Source organism: Monodon monoceros, unplaced genomic scaffold (genome assembly GCF_005190385.1).
Source record: "Monodon monoceros isolate NGI ecotype Baffin Bay Population unplaced genomic scaffold, NGI_Narwhal_1 Super_Scaffold_7, whole genome shotgun sequence".
Taxonomy (NCBI): domain Eukaryota; kingdom Metazoa; phylum Chordata; class Mammalia; order Artiodactyla; family Monodontidae; genus Monodon; species Monodon monoceros.
Window position 1 is genome coordinate 66631709 of NW_021703784.1, and position 18918 is coordinate 66650626.

Here is an 18918-nt window from a genome sequence, read left to right on the forward strand (position 1 = left end):
TTGACTGTCTGCCTACAGGTAGATTTTTTTTTTTTAGTTGAGTGAGGTTAGACACAGAGGTAAAAAAGACAAAGAAAAACTCAATTACTGTGGACCTTGTTTTCTTTAGTATCTGTAAAATGAGAAGATTGGAATTAACTTCTAAATTCCCCTAAGCTCAAATATACTCTGAATATTTCTAACAGGAGAGTATCATGATAACACAGCTTTGAAGATGTATAAAGTAGATAAAATTGATTGGAGGCTGTTGAAAGTGATCAAGGCTTGATATGATAAAAATGTGAAAATATGGTGGTGATAGAAAATCAGAAATATCTAGATCAAAATAGATTGATACAGGGAAGAAGAAAGAGGGATTTAAAAATGAGTCATTTATTCATTCAACAAATTATTTATAAAAACGGATCTCACAGGTTGAATGTAATAATATATATAAAGCTCCCAAAAGAGTACCTAATGTAGTAAACACACTTTTGTTGCCTGTGGTTTGCTAGACTTGAAGTTGCCTCCCCCTTTTAACTAGGTTTTATTTTGTTTTAGTTGCAGTGAGGTAGGAATTTGAGGACACTAAAAGACTGAGACTGATTAAAGGTCACCATGTGTTCTCTTTCAAATGACCCAAGCAATATTTAGCTATTACCGACAGTGATTTCCACCCTCTGTCCAAATGGGTTGGACATGTTTGAAGATGGGAAACTTCCAGTCGGAATGGTCCTGGGCCCATAGCTGGCTCTGACAGTTCTAATGATCAAAGGCAGGGTATCAAAGCCTGGAGCTGAGCCCTTGGAAGGAATTTCTAGAGTTTTTCTTACAGCAGTATTCTAACCCACTTCAAGTACTCCTCTTGGGGCAGAGATCACAAATTGTTGATGAAATATACTCTCTGGCCACGGTGAAATACCATTAGGACTCTCCATCGTGTTATTTGGGAATACAAAGCTCGTATCTATGTAAACGCATTAGAGAGTCATAAATATCAGAAGAGCCAAGGAGGAGGATTCCTAAACAAAGGGACTTCCAGCAGAGAATTTGCATGTTATTTTATTTCCCCTCCATACATATATGTAATTATTTTACCAGTAAGACTGGTGTCTTTGGTTGGTTCACCATTCTTAAGTCTAAACTATAATCTGTCTGTTCTCAGATAAATTATAAAGGGCAATCAGAGAAAACATATATGCTGTATTTGCTTTGTTAGGCAGAGGGTATGCCTGCCTAGGACAAGCTAGTCCCTTTGTTTTACTTGAATGTGCAATTTATGGATCTTTTAGTTATGTGAACTGTATAGAGTTGATTGCGGCGGGGGCGTGGGGAAGCAACCCAGCTTCCTCTGTTTGAGCCTTAAGTAGGTGAGAAACAGTATAGTATAGTGTTTGAGAACCTGGACTCTGGCATCAGTCTGCCTGAGTTACTGTATGTATAGATGGAGATGGCTTTAGATATGGTCATAAAACCACCATTTTAGGTTGATCTCAGGTCTCCCCTGAGAGAAGGCCATTGTGATCCAGTTTTCTTTCCAGATTGGAGTCAAGTTTGTAGCATATTCCTGTGTTTGAGGTGAGGAACCTTTTTTTTCTCTTTTGGTCTTGTTCATAAACTGTGCTTAGAATTCTAGAACATTTATTAGGAAGGTCCTCATGCAATCCTGAACTGTTCACATATTTTAGTAAGGTCTTTTAAATATTAGCTATTATTAATTGAATCTTTTGCTTAAATTATACTGAAAATTATATTTTAACTTAAAAGGAAAACATTATTCACAGTAGGCGGAAAGCTGAAGTTATAGGCTTACAATCCCATTTTTTTTTCAGTTATTTTTGGCACATTCTCCCCAGAATATGTATCTCTTGGTGGGAATGTAGAGTCCATGTCTGGGATGGAGATAAAATTCTGCTTAACCATAGGCCAGTTGAGGCATGCGCCAACTCATATATCTGGAAGGACACAGGAGGTCTAGAAGAGAAGCAGGTAGGTAAAAACTTGAAAACATCTGGAGTGAATAAGAGATTAACAATACTGGTAAAATAGAGGCGATTTCATAGTATATTTAGAAAATGGCTCTCTATGCTTGAATTCCCTTAGCACAACTAATTAGACCACGGTGTGTGGAACTGTTTTAAAAGGGTTCTGAAAGGTTAAAAAAAAAAAAAAGGTGTTTTACTCAATTTCAGAACATCAAATGATAAAAACAAAAGTCTCATAAGATCAATAGGATATAGAGGTTTAACTAGTTGGTACTTTTAGAGGTTAAATCTCTATCTTTTTCAAATAATCTATGACTTTTCATATTTTTCTCACTCAACCTATGTCTGTCCTCTGTCCCTTTAAATATTGTTGTTTCTGGTTTTGTACTCTTGAGAGAAAAAAACCCAAACTTATATGTACATTTCAAGTGCTACTTTATAAAATCTGAATTATCAGTACGGCTTTAGAAAAATCTCTGTTGGAATTGCCTGGCATGTTGAAGGACCAGCAAATAAACTAGTAAAGCTAAGAGAGAATTGTAGGAGAAGAATTGGAAACAAAAAGTAAACATCACTCTTCAGGAATTTTGCTGTAAATGGGGAGCAAAGAACTGGGATAGAGACTGAGTATAAGGAAGATCATGAGAAAGTGTGTGTGTGTGAGAGGTGAGGAATTGTGGCATGTTTATAGTCTAAGGGGAATGACTTAGTAGAGAGAGAAAATGATGATGTAGCAGACAGGGAGAGAACTGCTTGTGAAATATCCTCAGGTAGGTACCAGCAGATTGGACCTAGTGCATTTATGGAAAAGTAAGCCATTGACTAGAGCTCAGGAAGTTCATCTGTAGTAACAGAATGAAATGCAGGAAATATGGGATTGGAGGGTAATTTGATGATTTGATGATCCTTTTTTATTTATCATTTTTGGAAAGAAAGGTCTCATTAAAAGCTTAAATAATTATCCTTCAAGCATAGTAGTAGAAAGGGAATAAAATTGTAGGGAGATAAATCTGAGTTCAAATCTAGCTCTGCAGTTTCCTAGCTGACACCTGACAGAACTTGGTTAACAATGTCCCTGTATTATTTAGGAGTGCAAAAAAGAAATAGAATTCACTCCAAGGTGGTTCAAATAAAAAAATTTTAATGAAGAATCTACTTTGAGAGAATGAGCAGGGTTAAGATGATGGACAAGGGGTGGTTGGGCAACAAGAGACTAGTAACTATGGACAGCTGTTACCTCACCTGAGGCTGATGAAACAAGGGTGGAAATGGTGTGTTCAGAGTCACAGCTGAAGTTGTGAAGGGAAGACCATCTGGTTAAGACCTGTAGTCATGGAGGCAGCAGAGAAGAAATAATCACCTCTCTCTCCTCCCAAACTCCAGTTTCCTGCTGTCATCTCCCAGCCTAAGTGGAAACCAGTTGCATGAGCTCGGGAGATGCAGTGTAGGGCCCAGCCTCCCCAGGGTGGCGAGGAGGGCAAAGAAGGGATCTGGGAGGCAAATACAGAATAATTAGTATAATCGCTAAGCCTCAACTTCCCCATATATAAATGAGGTTACTTGCAAAATTGTTGTGATTTTACATGGCTGCCAAGCACCTGCCATATTGCTAGCACATAGTAGTGTTGATAATAACAGTAGTACATGGTAATAATTATAAGATGGTGTAGAATAATGATTAAGAATCCTTAAAGTTTTGGAATGAGGCAGATCTGAATTTAATTTCTGTCTCTGCCACTTACTAATCATGTGACTCTGGGCAGGTTACTTCACCTTTTTAGTCTCTGTTGTGTCAATTGTAAAATGAGGAAATACGGCTTACCACAAAGAATTCTAGTAAAGATTAAAGAAGACATTAGGTATTAGGCAACTAACATAGTGCTGGGGCATAGCTTACAGTCTAAGTCACCACGGCTGTAATCATATATTTTGATTGATTAGTAAGAATAGTAAATGAGATTAGTTTCCAAGTAATACTAGTTTCCACCACCCCCCCCCCCCCCGCCGCCCCTCACACACACCTTTTTTCCCCTGCTTGTCAGTTTTTCTGACTGGGGCCCTTATTTGTCAAGGTTACTATCTTAGAAAGTACAGTTTTAGTTTAGCTTTTTGGCGGTCCATTTATTTTATGTTTTTGGTTTATGTTCAATAAACACAGAGTTAAATGGGCCTAAGTTGGAAGGCATAGAAATAGAAAAAGTTGGAAATACTGAAATTCAGTCAATTTCATTAGCCTAGATTTATACATGAAGCTCAAGCAAAATGTCAACAAGAAACATGAGAATAAAGGATGCTGTAACGTTAATTCACAGCTGTACCATAATAGACAATCTTTCAAATTTCACATAAATATCACAGTTCTGTGAGCTTGACTTGAGGACACATATATATTTTTCTTTTTGGCTACATAGGGAACAATGAAATAAAACCTCATTGACGTAATTGAACCTGATAACATCTCCTGGTTGTGCTGCTGATGTTTCTCTGTGGTATTGGTTTTGTAGAGCTCTGTAAAGCATGTTGGACTTATAAACATATTCAAAGAGAAACTTTTATCAGGATTCAACTTTATAACCACAAAGAAAAGCTGAATTTATATAAAGGCACAGTCTTGGGTTTACTTTATCAGAACAACTAAAAGAATTTTTTAAATAGTATGCACCTCATATGTTACTTATGAGAAAATGCTGTTTTAAAAATTATTTTTTAACAGATAACTACAGTGTGTGAAAATATGTACTAATTTCTGATATTGTATTTGAGTTTAGATGGGAACAGACAAATGTAATATTGGAAGCTCCTAAAAACAGCAATTAGGGCTTCCCTGGTGGCGCAGTGGTTGAGAGTCCGCCTGCCGATGCAGGGGATGCGGGTTCGTGCCCCGGTCCAGGAGGATCCCACATGCCGCGGAGCGGCTGGGCCCGTGAGCCATGGCCACTGAGCCTGCGCGTGCAGAGCCTGTGCTCCGCAACGGGAGAGGCCACAATAGTGAGAGGCCCACCTACCACAAACAAACAAACAAAAAAACCAGCAATTAAAATTTCATGCTTTCATTAAATGATGTCTTATAGTATAATAGAACCATGTTTTGAGAACATACCATAGCCACTAAAACTTCCCTTTTTTTACTGAAAATTTAGCAGTATTTGAATTATTTATTCTTATATTTAAATTATTTATAGGATCTACCTTGCTATTGAGATTGAAGTTTAGATGCCTAAGGTTTTGCTGACTTGGGAACAGTTTATATACAGAGCATATACTGTCTACTTGGAAGTAAAATTTTAAAAGAGCTACATATTATATAGGAGGAAGGAATGCTTCTACCAATGTTTCTTAAACTTTTAATATCCATGCACCATCCACTATGTATTCAGTATGTGTGGCAGGCGCCTACCAATATTAGATAAATGTATAAAAATGATTCATAATTTTTAAAAACTAAAATAAGTACATTATCAGTGAACATTGTTTGCAATATTAAAGGTATTTCTGTTTCAGCTCACTGATGAGTAAATAGGTTGTGTGTTGTAGATTCAGCACATATATCCAACCAGATTCTTTTCTTTTCTCTATTTCTCTTAAATTAGAAAAATTCAAGCAAAATTATAATTTACAGTGGAAAGTAGCAAGTAGTTTTTTCGTTGTTGTTTCTGAATACTCAAATTCAACATGGACCCTCGAGTCATAAAGAGATTTCTCACTGAAGATTACTTTTGAGGCTGTGTCAGTTGCTAAGTTAATGGTCATTGTCACGCTTTAAAACTTGAGAAATAGAAGTTCTTTGCATTTTATTGACTACTTCTATTTGCTATTTATAGTTTTTCTTTGCACTCCATTTTCCCACAGCACACTGAAAAGATGTACTTTCTGTGGCCAAAAATGGAGTGCATTTACACTTATGCTATTCCTTTAACACTGAATCGTGCCCAGCATGTGTGTTTCAACTACCAGCTGTTTTCTGTGAATAAAGCAGTGGTAGATCTGCAGTTAAGGGATATTCTAATTGTTTAGCGAGGCTCTTCCTTGCTGTACAGATTCTCTCAGAACTGATTCCAGCACATGTTTTCAAGTCTCTATCATAGTTTACAAAATAATCATTAAATAGGAAAAAAAATCATATTTCGTAGTATGGGTTTTTCAGTGATAAACACATAAAAAAGTTGGCTGCCATCGTTTGCTGTGTGTATTGCACATAAACCAAGAGCTGATTTGGATTCATCACATGAGTGCATTTACCTACCAGTAAAGTGAAATATTTGCTGTGTACAAATATGACAGTAATTACTCTTTTACCTTATATGCCTTTTCAGTTCTGTGATGTCCCAAGGTGTCACATAGTAAATACATTTTGGAAATTTTTTGGTCCGTTCTCTCTTCCAGCATAATGTTTATCATCTGTGTGGCTAGTTTTACAAGTCTCTCAGCAACAGTTTATCTTTTTTATACGCTTTTCCTATGAGGAGCACAGAATCTGAATGGTGCCTCTAGTTTATGTCACTTCTGTTTTAGGAACAAAAATCTTCAGTTTCATATAAGAAAGCATTATGTGATTGCTCTAGAAAAGTTCTACTGGTTTACCAAAAAGTCTTCACATTTTGTTTGAATGTCATAAAAGTTTCAAAGTGGACAACATTCAGAAGAATATAAGGTGAATGAATTGCAAGTCTAAAAAAAAGTCCAGTTTTTAGATGGTCACTGTTGTATGACTTAGTAATATTTTTTTTATGGGTTTGTGTGGTATCATCACACCCACAGATTTGTAGTCAGATTGCATTAGAGTCTTGCTCTTGATTCAGGCTTAGCATTTATTCTGAGTTTTGTTACTATTTTTATTAGTACCTTAAGCCTTAGGAAACCAATTTTGAGCCATTTATTTTTTGGACTGGAGACATAATGTAACAATGCAAAAAATGCAAATTCAATAGATATAAACAATAATATTCAAATGACACGAAAATACTTTACCTAGGATGATTTGTAGTCGTGCAGAATAATGCAGGCCTTAGGGCACCTGCCTCGGTTTTCAATATGTATGGTTGGGAATTCCCTGGTGGTCCGGTGGTTAGGACTCTGCGCTTCCAGTGCAGGGAGCATGGGTTCGATCGCTGGTCAGGGAACTAAGATGCAACAAGCCTCTTGGCCAAAAGTTTTTTAAAAAATAAAAGATAAAAACAAAATATAATTGTTAAGATGATGATATTTCTGTGGAAATCAGAATTAATCTTGCAGTTCACAATGTTGAAATATATGTAAACTAAATTGGTTCTTCCCCGCCGCCCCGCAAATATTCCAGACCCCTGAGGAACAACTAGTGATTCACAGATTTGATTAATAATGACTAATACTCTATTACTGTTTCTTAATTTAAAATTTCATCTACGTGCTAATAGTATAGAGGTATTGAGCAATATTTTCATTAAGGATTTTGCTCCTTCAAAAATCGTGCACTCTACCCTTTATCATTAGTTCTACTGTCCGGGATCATTCCTATCAAGTAGAAACAAGCTCTAGAACCTACAATTTTAACAACAAAAGTATTATTCCCACATTCTTTTCTGGCTATTGCTCCATTTCATTCTTGCCATGTATAGCACAATTCCTCAAGAGTTTACTCTAGTCACTGTCTCTACTTCTTTACCAGTTTAGACACTAAGGACAGAAAACACTATCGACCCACCATTATCTTTGAACATTACCAGTAACTTTGAAGTTCCCTGTATGGCACTCCCAGATCCAGTTTTCTTCTCCCCTAGAAATAACCATCCAGAATTTCTTCATAGTTTCCTGTATGTTTATATTTCTAAAAAGTATATTTCAATGAATATTTTATTTTATATTGCATGTAATTATACTCTATGTATCCTCTTGTGACTTTTCTCATTCAACATTATGTTTTTAAGATTCATTCACATAGGTTGTAGCTATCCTTCATTCTTGTATTTCACTGCTTGAATGTACCAAAATCTCCCCATTCTGTTATTGATGGACATTTGGGCCGTTTTTAGTTTTCTTGCTGCCCCAAACAGTGCAGCTCTGTGCATCAAACTGGCATCAAACTATATAGAAAAGGATCAAGCTTTGGGGTTTTTGCCCCAATCTGCTTTTGTAAAATATACTAAAATCAACTCAACAATATCAAATTGATATAAAAATTTCTAAACATTTACTCTTCATTTCTGTACTTTCTTATTGTGGACCACACCTTGAATAACACTGCTGTAAGATGTACCTAGCTGCAGCTCTATGATTCCTGGATTATACATCTTCTATTACTTATGCAGAAAATTTTGTTTTCTCAAAATCGCTAATATTCTAGTTGTCCAATTTATACAGAAGGCAGTCTACCAGCGATTTGTGGCTTTCACTGTATCTCTTTTCAGTTCCTAATATGCAGGGGATTTCAGACTAAGACCTGCTGCCTTTGGCAAATGTATTTTTGATCGCAGAGAAAGTGACTATAAATAAGGTTGATCTACTGCTTAAGAGTTTATTCAAAGCCAGAATAGCAAGTGGGAGGCAAGGAAGACTCAGTGTTAAGCAACCCTCCTAATGAAAGTATGCTGGAGTTAGCAAGAAATCAAATTCTACTCAGACTAATGATTAGGAGAAATGCGGTGTAGGTATGTCACCGTTTGATGGTATCATTTGTAGAAGAAATGTGGAGGTATGAATTGGATGATAGTATGTTAGGCAAGTATGCAGACTCAAATCTCATAGGGAATCTTTAGTGATCCATCCTGAGGTTCTGTTTTCACTCTTGTTCATTCTCTACTTTTTAAAGTGAACTTAAGAAAACATCAGATTTACAAATGTCATGATGATGGGAAGAATGGTGAATAGGCTAGTCGACATTCCACTCTCCAAAGAAACCTGGACAGGCTGAAATCAGGACTGAAGTAAAGTACTGCAGCTGGGACTAAAAAGCCAGTTGTGTAAGAATAGCATGCAGAAAATGGAGCGTGTATATCAAGTATAAAAGAAATTTAGGGATTTTAAGTTATTTTAATCTTAATGTGAATGTTCTTAGGAAGTTATTAATGTCTTAAACTGCATTAATTAATGTCTCTAGAATCTAGAGTTTATGCTGGTTAAATCGAAACCTGAAATAATTATATGAGGACCACACTTAGGGCCATATAAAATACTGCGTAAATTTGATGAGCCTACTAATATATATTATGTACTTTGCATGTAGCTGTACCATAGTCATTTTGCAGGTACTGGTCCATGAATTTTGTAAGTGGTCTGGATTTTCTTTGGGAAGAGATAGGTTTCTCTTTACTGGCAAGAGATGACCTTCTGCAAGGATGGTGATAATGACAATTGACAATTTTTAAAAGGGGTCAGCAAGCTATAGCCCACTGACCAAATCCTGCCAGGAACATGTTTTTGTATGGCCACTGAGCTAAGAATGTTTTTTTGTTTTGTTTTGTTTTGCATGTTAAAGGGTTGTAAAACAAAAACAAAAACCAAAGAATATGCCATGGAAGACCTTATGTGGCTTGCAAAGCCTAAAATATTTACTATTTGTACCTTTACAGAAAAAAAATCTGCCAACTCCCTATTTAAATATCAGACCAATGAAAGAGTAGATAACATTTTATGATCTTTTGCAATCAGGATCCTTACGACCAAGGACAAGAAACAGCACAAATATTTCAGTACATAGAAATTGTGATTGTATTACAAATTAACTAGGCTTACGCTCGATACTAGGGTTCAAAGCCATGTAGAAAATCACAATTATAATCAATTATTTAGGCAAAAGGAGGAGACCTATTTATTACTTAAGTAAAACTTAAAAGAAATTTAGGATTAATGGTAGGTAGCAGTTATAGCTTGCCAAATTTAAGCTAATTTTATCTTCTAGAGCAGTGACTATTAGATGGAGAAGTAACCACACGGCCTGCTAGGAAGAGAAGGGCAGGAAAAAACTAGTCTGGTACTAAGAAGTTACCATTGAGAATCTATAAAGGAGAAAAACAGGAAAACTAATTATCTGTGAATCAAAAGGATTGTGTGTAGCTTTTTATAAATCCATTCCTTTATGCTTAATCTAAACCAAGGGCAAGCTTTTAAAAGTGCTTTTGACAGAAGTGCCTTATTGGTAAGGAAATAGCACCACCTACTGTCACTGGTTTAAAATGACAAATTATGAGCCTTTGGAGAGGGTAGGGAGGGGGAAGAACGGTGATTTGTCATTTTTCTTGTATTTTTAGTGAATGGATGTGCTTCTGGATTGATATTTTCAGTTCTGTGGTAATAGATATTTTGAATCTATATTTTGAATATAGATTAGTTTAGTGACTTTATCCTGACTCTTCTTTTGATTTCTCAATCACAGATTGTGTAATTAATAAAATATTCCATCTAGAGATAATTTTTATTCTAATCTTCCCAATTCCTCTCCCAAACTTTAAGGTATTTTAGGTATCTGTAATTGAAGATGCTCCATTTTGTCTTTACATATATTTATTTATTTATGGTTTGTAACTAAGTGAACTCTTTTTTTTTTTTTCCCCAGATGATTCTTTGGGATTGGGACTTAAAACAGTGGTATAAACCTCACTATCAGGTAAATATAAGTGATATCACTAATAATTAATATCTGTAATCAAATTTTTGACATAGAAATCTTCTGAATGTAACTTTAATTTATATGCCATAAGATTTTTCTTTAGCTGAACTAAAATAACCAGAACTTCATTTAGGTAGTTTTTTAAAAATGTGTTTTAATTGTAAGGGAAAAGAAAATAAGAAACCAAACTTATATAGTTATTTTTAAAATGTTGCTAATATAATCTGGGCTCATCTATATTAAATATGAGGCTCTTTTCCCCCCAGTTCACTCCACCTAGAGTTACTGATAAATGTACAGAAAATCGCACAGCTCAATGAATTTTCAAAAATTAAACATTCCATATAACTAGTACCCATAACAAGAAATAGAACATTACCAGCATCCCACAAGCCTCACTTGTGTGCCATTCTAGTCATTACCTATGTTTCCAAAGAAAATCCCTATCCAGACTTCTAGCAATTAGTTTTCTTTATTTATGAACTTTATATATATGGAATAATACAAAATGTACTTTTTAAAGATTTTTTGATCACTTATTGTTGTTATCAGTAGAATTAAAAATAGAAGTATAGGAGAAAAAAGGAAAATCATTCGAACATCAAGGAATAACTATGTTAACTTTTGATATATATCTTTATAGATCTTTTCCTAGTTTTCCATTGTATTGAAACATATGGTTTATATAATTCTAGTCTACAAAGATTGTAATATTATGTTTCATATGCTTTTGAAACCTGATGTTTTTCACACTAATAGATAAACATTAATAAAAATCAAATATTTGTCGTTTGTGTTTACAGACATATTACTTCTATTGTCCCAACATAAAATTTTGCAAAATGAACACCCCTTTGAAAGGTTGATTCTTATTTTTAAACTTTAAATGGAATAGCCACAACAGCCCATTAAGAAAAAAATATTCTCTGGTGTAACTGTTACAGTCAGATGATGTGAGGAAGGCCACATCTGACCTAAAAGGGGCTGGGGTTTCTTGACCTAAATAGTGGCCTTTTTCATCAGTCATATTCACCAAGATCCTCAGTTTCCAATTAAAAGAGTATCTACCTAAATTACTGGTAGAATCTAAAGATAAGTAAGCAGTAATGGTTGAGAGTATGGGCTTGTGGACACACAGACTTTTATTTCTCTCTTCTCCTACCCCTCTTTCTCTCCCTAATAATCCTTTTTTTAAAATCAAAGTGTAGGGAATTCCCTGGTGGTCCAGTGGTTAGGACTCAGCACTTTCTTGCCACGGGCCTGGGTTTGATCCCTGGTCAGGGAACTAAGATCCCGCAAGCTGCACTGAACGGCCAAAAAAAAAAAAAAAAAAAAAAAATTGAAGTGTAACGCTCATATATAAAAGTGCACAGGTCATAACTGTATAACTTGATGAATTTTCTCAGAGTGAATATATACATGTGACCATTTTTCAGATGAAGAATTCAGCACCCCAAAAGCCCCCTGTGCTCCCCACCTAGTCATCAACTTCTCCCAAGTGTCCTTTCAAACCTGATTTCTGCCATCACAACTTAGTTTTTCTTGTCTTTTTCTGAATTGTATATAAATGGAACCACTCATATGTATTTTCTGTCTGTTTTCTGTCTTGCTTCTTTCAAAATTTATCTGTGAGATTAATTCATGTTATTATACATAGTAGTAATTCATCCATTCTCATTCTATTTAATGTTTCATTGAATGAATATAGTTACTTCATCCATTCTATAGCAGATTGACATTTGTTTTATTTTTCAGTTTTTTGTCTATTGCAAGTTATGCTGCTGAAACATTCTTGATGTCTTTTGTTGGATATATACATTAGAGTGCATTGTTGGGTCATAGGGTATACATGTGTATGTTCAGTTTTAGTAGGAAGCACCAGATAATTTTCCAAAGAGGTTGTATCACTTTTACCCAACCATCAGCAGTATATGGATGTTTCAGTTGCTCTACATCCTTGCCAACACTTGGTAGTGTCTGTTTTAAATCATTCTGGTAGCTGTTGAAGGATATCCATTGTGGTTTTAGTATTTGTATTTCATTGATGGCTCATCAAGCTGAGAATCTTTTTATGTTCATTTGCTACTCAGATATCCTCTGGTAAAGATCTTTTCCCCATTTTTTCTGCTGATTATCTACCTTTTACTTAGTGATCATAGGAGTTCATTATGTATTTTGGACATGAATATATACATTCATAAAAAAAACCCTTCTCCCTGTCTGTGGCTTATCATGGTGTCTTATTAAAAGTACTCCATCAATCATTCCCTTTTATGCCAACTTATCAATCATTTCCTTTTTGTCTACTGATTTTTTTGTGTGTGTCCTATTTAAGAACACTTTGTCTACCTCCTGGGTTGTGTCTACCCTCTGGGTTGTGTCTACCCTCTTCTGTTACCTCCTAGCAGTTTTATTGTTTTACTTCTCATCTTTAGATCTGTAATGCATCTAGAATTGATTTTTCTGTATGGTGTGATTTATAGATCAAGACATTTTTTTCCCATATGGTTATCCAATTGACCCAGTTCCAGTTGTTGAACAAAATACACATTCTTTCTTCTTTGCACTGTATTATAACCTTTGTCATATAGCAAGTGACCATATGTAGATTTGTTTCAGGACTTTCTCTTCTGGTCTGTTTGTCAATTTGTCTCTCCTGAAACACTGATACCACACTCATTACTTTAATTACTGTAACTTTATAATAAGTTTTGACATCTGATAGTAAGTTCTCCAGCATTTTTCTTCTTCAAAGTTATCTTGACTATTCTTTAATAAACTTGAAAATTTCCACACACAAAAAAAATACTCCTAGGATTTTGATTGAGACTATATTGACTCTATAAATCAGTATGAGGAGAATTTACATCTCATAATACTGAGGCTTTCAATCCATGAAAATGGTATATTCCTTCACTGATCTGTATTATCTTTATCTTAATAATGTTTTCAGTGTAGGGGTCATGCATATTTTGTTAGAATTATTCCTAGATATTTAATTTTTAAAATTGTATAACATATTGTAAAAGGTATCAATTTTTAGAAGTTCCATGTTTTTAATAGTTTGTGCTGCCTCATAGAAGTTCCGTTGATTTTTATATATTGATTCTTGTATCCAGTGTCCTTGCTAAATTTACTTATTAATTCTAATATCTTGTCTGAGGATTCTTTATTATTTTTTTTTTTTTTTGCGGTACGTGGGCCTCTCACTGCTGTGGCCTCTCCCATTGCGGAGCACAGGCTCCGGACGCGTAGGCCCAGCGGCCATGGCTCATGGGTCCATCCGCTCTGCGGCATGTGGGATCTTCCCGGACCGGGGTACGAACCCGTGTCCCCTGCATCGGCAGGCGGCCTCTCAACCACTCTACCACCAGGGAAGCCCTGAGGGTTCTTTTAGAGTCTTTAGGGATATAATAACGTCATCAATGAATAAGGACAGGTTTATTAATTTATTTCCAGTCCTTTGCCATTTTTCTTGCATAACTGTATGGTTTAGGGTCTTTAATGCAGTGTTGAATAGAATTGTTACTAGTAGGCAGCCTTGTCCTGTTCATGAACTCAGGGAGAAAATATTCAGTATGTTCACCACTAATGTTTTCTATAGATACCCTTTATCAGATTAAGAAAGTTCTATTCTAATCCCATTTTACTAAAAACTTTTTTCTTTTAAGTCATAAATGGGTGTAGAATTTTATCAGATGCTTTTTCTGCACCTATTGAGATGATCCCTGGATTTTCCCCCATTTATTCTATTGATGTGGTAAATTATATTGTTTTATTTTTGTGCCTGTGTTGAACCATCCCTGGAATCCCAGAATAAAGCAAATTTGATCAAGAAGTATTTTCTTTTTAAAAATATGTATCAGGGACTTCCCTGATGGTGCAGTGGTTAAGAATCCGCCTGCCAATGCAGGGGACACGGGTTCGATCCCTGGTCCGGGAAGATCCCACATGCAGTGGAGCATCTAAGCCCGAGCACCACACCTACTGAGCCTGCACTCTAGAGCCCACATGCCGCAACTACTGGAGCCTGCGTGCTCTAGGGCCCGTGCTCCGCAACAAGAGAAGCCACCACAATGAGAAGCCCGTGCTCCGCAAGGAAGAGTAGCCCCTGCTCGCCACAACTAAAGAAAGCCTGTGCACAACAACGAACACCCAACTCAGCCAAAAAAAAAAAAAATAACACACACACACACACATATATCACTGGATTTTATTTATTAATATTTTGAATCTATGTCTACGTGAGAGAATTGGCCTATTATTCTTGTTTCTCATCATGTTTTGGGCATGTTTTTGGTATAAAGGTTATACTGGCCTCATAAAATAAGGTGGGAAATTACCTTTTTTTCTATTATCTAGAGGAGTCTGGTAAGATGGGTTTCATTTCTTCCTTTGGAAGAATACTCTGGTGATGCTGTCTCAGTTTGGAGCTTTTCTTATGGGCAAGTTTAAATTATTAAGTTTCTTTAATAGTTTTAGTACTATTCAGGTTTTCTGTCTCATAACAGTTTGGTTAGTGGTGTTTTTCTCGGAACTCCTTTTGTTTTGTTTTCTCCAGCACTGAGACTGCTGAAAACGATATTTTACTTTCAAAATAGAAATCTTTTTGAGGATTTCTGCTTGGTTTCTCCATCTCTTGGCCACTGTTTACAGACTGGCAAATATCTTCAGGGGAAAAGCAGCTCTGAATTCAAGCTTGCATCTTTGTTCTTCCCTTCTCTCTGGGATCTTGCTTGGCATTTAAAGCTCTCCCTGTCTTTATAACCCTAAATTCCAGTTTTGGTCTCCCAGCATAGAGCTGTTTCCTAGTCTCTTAACTGCTCTGCTTCTCATCTTCTCTGCCCCATGTCAGCTATGAATCAGTAGCAAATTCTGTGAAAGGAAAAAGTAGCACAGAATATTGGGTTCATTTCTATCTTTTCTCTTAACTCTAGGTTCTTGTTTTTTCAAGCCCTGGCTGCTTGACTGCGTTCTGATGCCCTGAAATGGATGCTATTTCTATTTTATTTTGGCTTTTCTAGACCTATTGTTCTAGGCAGAAGAGTTGGTCTGATACAAACTAGTCCCTCCCAGCTGAAAAATTAGGCAAGCCTTTTAAGACACTTTGAACCTATTTCTTCATCTATAAATTGAGAATAATACCAGTTTCCTGAGAGGGCTGATTAAAATAATAATATGTGCCTGGTACATAGTAGCACACAAAAATATAAGCTGACATTATATTAAATTCAATAATAATAAATACTAACATCTCTGAAATTATAGTATAAGATATAAATGTTTTAGCATTTGAGGGACACACAGCCACCTACTCCTCCCCCTCCTCCACTCCCACAGTAACTGTTAAAGTGTAGTATTCTTGGCTCTGTGTACAAAAACAAGAGTTTGCCAAATATAAGCCAAATGGGAAATAAGAATTTAAGTTAAACTTTTAAAGTTATAGCAAATAATTTGAATATTCCATTCGATCTGACGTAAGTCAGATGATGTCAGTCTCTTGCTCACTATGCTCTTATCTCACCAAAAATAAAAGCTGAAGTCCTAATCATGGACTTAAAAGACCCTGCACTATATGGTCCCTTCCTTTACTCCCTTTTACTTCTCTGACCTCATCTGCTTTTCTCTTTCATTTACTCTGCTGCTGCTACACTGGCCTTGTTATTCCTCAAACAAGCCAGGTAGGCTTCTGCCTCTGCATCTTTGCAGGCGCTAGTCTGTGTGCCTGGAATGCTCTTTTCTCACACTTTTGTCAGGTCTTAACATCATAAGTACTGCCTTCTTTTTAATGCCTTCCATCACTTCTTTTTTCCTTTTCTTGCTTTATTTCTCTTTGACCGCCTCAAAATCCATGACTCTCCATTGTCCATATTCCTTAGCCTGGAATCTGATGTTATCAAATATTGGTTCCAACATGCCTCTCCAACCTTATCTTCCACTGCTCTTTAAAAAAAAAAAAAAAAAAGTATATATATATAGCCTATACTTAAAAAATTTTACGTTCCCTGTACGTCACTATTTCACCACTTTTGTACCTTTATTTATGCTCTCTTCTTCTTGAAGAATGAGTTCCCCCAAATATTGTTTGTTTTTATTGTAAAAAATTCTTTTCTCCTAATCTTTCTGAGTAAAATCCTACCAAATGAACAGCTCAGCTCAAATGCCACCCTTACCGTGATGTGTCTGTTAATCACTCAGATTAAAGTTATCTATATATTCTTTGAACTCTGGTACCATTTTATCTGTATTTTTATCTCACCACTTTCCATAATAATAATATTTATCGCCCTTTACCTATATATTCTATACATTGCTTTATGTGTTCTGCATGTATCATCAGATTTAATTCTCCCTGATACTCTCTGCTAAGTACCAGTATAAACTCTGGAAATAACGCAAGAGGCGAACAAAGGAGAACTCTGAAAAATGCAAAGAGGAGAAATTAGGGACCCCAGTAACAGAGGAACAACATAGTGTGACAGGGTGTCTTGTAACTGTCACCCAACAGCAAATGTTCGGGTAATGCAGACTCCCAGCCTAACAACAGAACGTGATGCAGGTAGGCTCTTCCTTTCCTTAAAATTGAATGAGAGTCTTGCCAGCAACACCAAGGGGGAAATGATCAGGAACTCCATTGACGTTAAGTGGCCAGGGAAGTATGGTTATTCCCTACTAGGCATGAGACTCCCCTTCCCCAATGAGACAGAGGGTGGCCAGGTCTCCACAACACAGGTGCCTAGCCCAGAAAGTGCTCTCGGTCCTTGTGGCTTGGAGACTCCCTTCCCCGACCTAGAGGCACCAGATAGCCCAACCTGAGGAAGCTCCTCACCAACTCTCACCCGCAGCACCAGCAGGGACCAGTGGAAACCCTAGTGGCACCAGGAGAAAATCAAGCAGACGGAAAATACCACTGTGAATGCCCTGAGAATTAAATTTTCATTAGAACTACAGCCTGAAAAAGTAGACTAGGACTTGGTGCTAAATCTAAAGAGGAAGACCACCTCCTACTATAAAAGATTTAAATAGGACCCAGAGTCTTCTAGCATAGTTACCAAAATGTTGATAAAATTTTGAAAATCACCTGTCATACCAAGAACCAGGAGAATCACAACTTAAATGAGAAAACACAGTCAATGATTAACACCAAGATGATCGGATTTGGAATTGTCTGACAAAGAATTTTAAAGCGGCCATCATAAAAACATCCTAACAAGCAATTACAAATTTTCTTGAAACAAATAAACAAAATAGAAAATCTGAGCAAAAAAATAGAAGTTACCAAAAAAAAAAAAAAAGGGAAGTTATAGAACTGAAAAATGCAATAATGGAAATAAAAAACTTGTAAAATGGTCTCAATAAAGTGGTGATGATAGAGCATAGAATCTGTTGAGCTTGAGGATAGATCAGTAGAATTTACTCAATTTGAACAACATTGAGAAAATAAATGGAAACAAAAGGAGCCTTCAGGACCTGGTGGACAATAACAAAAGATCCAACGTTCATATCATCAGTGTCTGAGAAGGAGAGAGAGTAGGTTTGAAAAAGTATTTGAAGAAATAATGGCTGAAAACTTCCCAAATTTTGCAAAAGATGTAATTCTGCAAATTCAAGAAACTGAGTGAATCCCAAATAGGATCAGTGCCCCCTGCCCCAAATCTACTCTGAGGTATGTCAATTAAACATTTGAAAACTAAAAGCAAAGAAAATATTTTGAAAGCAGCCAGAGAGAAATGACACACTGCATATAAGGGAACACCAACTCAAATGACAACAGATTTCTTATTTGGGTGAGGGAAAACAGATACTGTTATACACAATTTGTGGAGGTATAGGTTTGACCAACATATGCAAGGGTAGTTTTATAGTGATTTTGGTTTGGTTCATTTACTTTGGTTCAGTAGTTCAAGTTAGGGGAAGCTATCTGTCAGAAGTATGCTTAATATCTACAGTGACATATAGAGAGAGGTGTTTGCTTATAAAGACTAGAAATAGCTGGGCTATGGCCCAATAATGGAGAACGTTTTAAGATAAAAGCTAATACAAAATAATACTTCACAAGGGAAAAGAAAAGAATTCCACAAAGAGCAAAGACATTACTAAGCTAATTGTTGGTCTAACTTTCATAACATTTCTCAATTTCAAAATGTGTTGAGGGTAATTAATAAACAGTGAACTCAGTAAATACTTTGAATACTTACGAACACACCCAAATGTAAATTCAAGGCACAATAAAACAAACAAAAGTAACATTTAATTCACTGTTCTGATTATCAGTGTACTTATTTCTGTGGGTAATTGAGTTGAACATAATATATATTTTCAAAAACTAAAAATCATATCATATATATTCATCAATGAAATATTAATTTTAAA

The 18918-nt window shown here is 35.9% G+C and overlaps 1 protein-coding gene across 2 annotated transcripts in view; it reads left to right on the forward strand.

Moving 5' to 3' along the window:
- PDE3B (phosphodiesterase 3B) overlaps positions 1-18918 on the forward strand; it is a 172800-nt gene that overhangs the window by 95747 nt on the left and 58135 nt on the right. For both annotated transcript variants that reach the window (XM_029206981.1, XM_029206982.1), the window contains exon 2: positions 10492-10542. In XM_029206981.1, coding sequence (XP_029062814.1) covers positions 10492-10542 — 51 coding nt within the window. The remainder of the gene's footprint in view (positions 1-10491; positions 10543-18918) is intronic.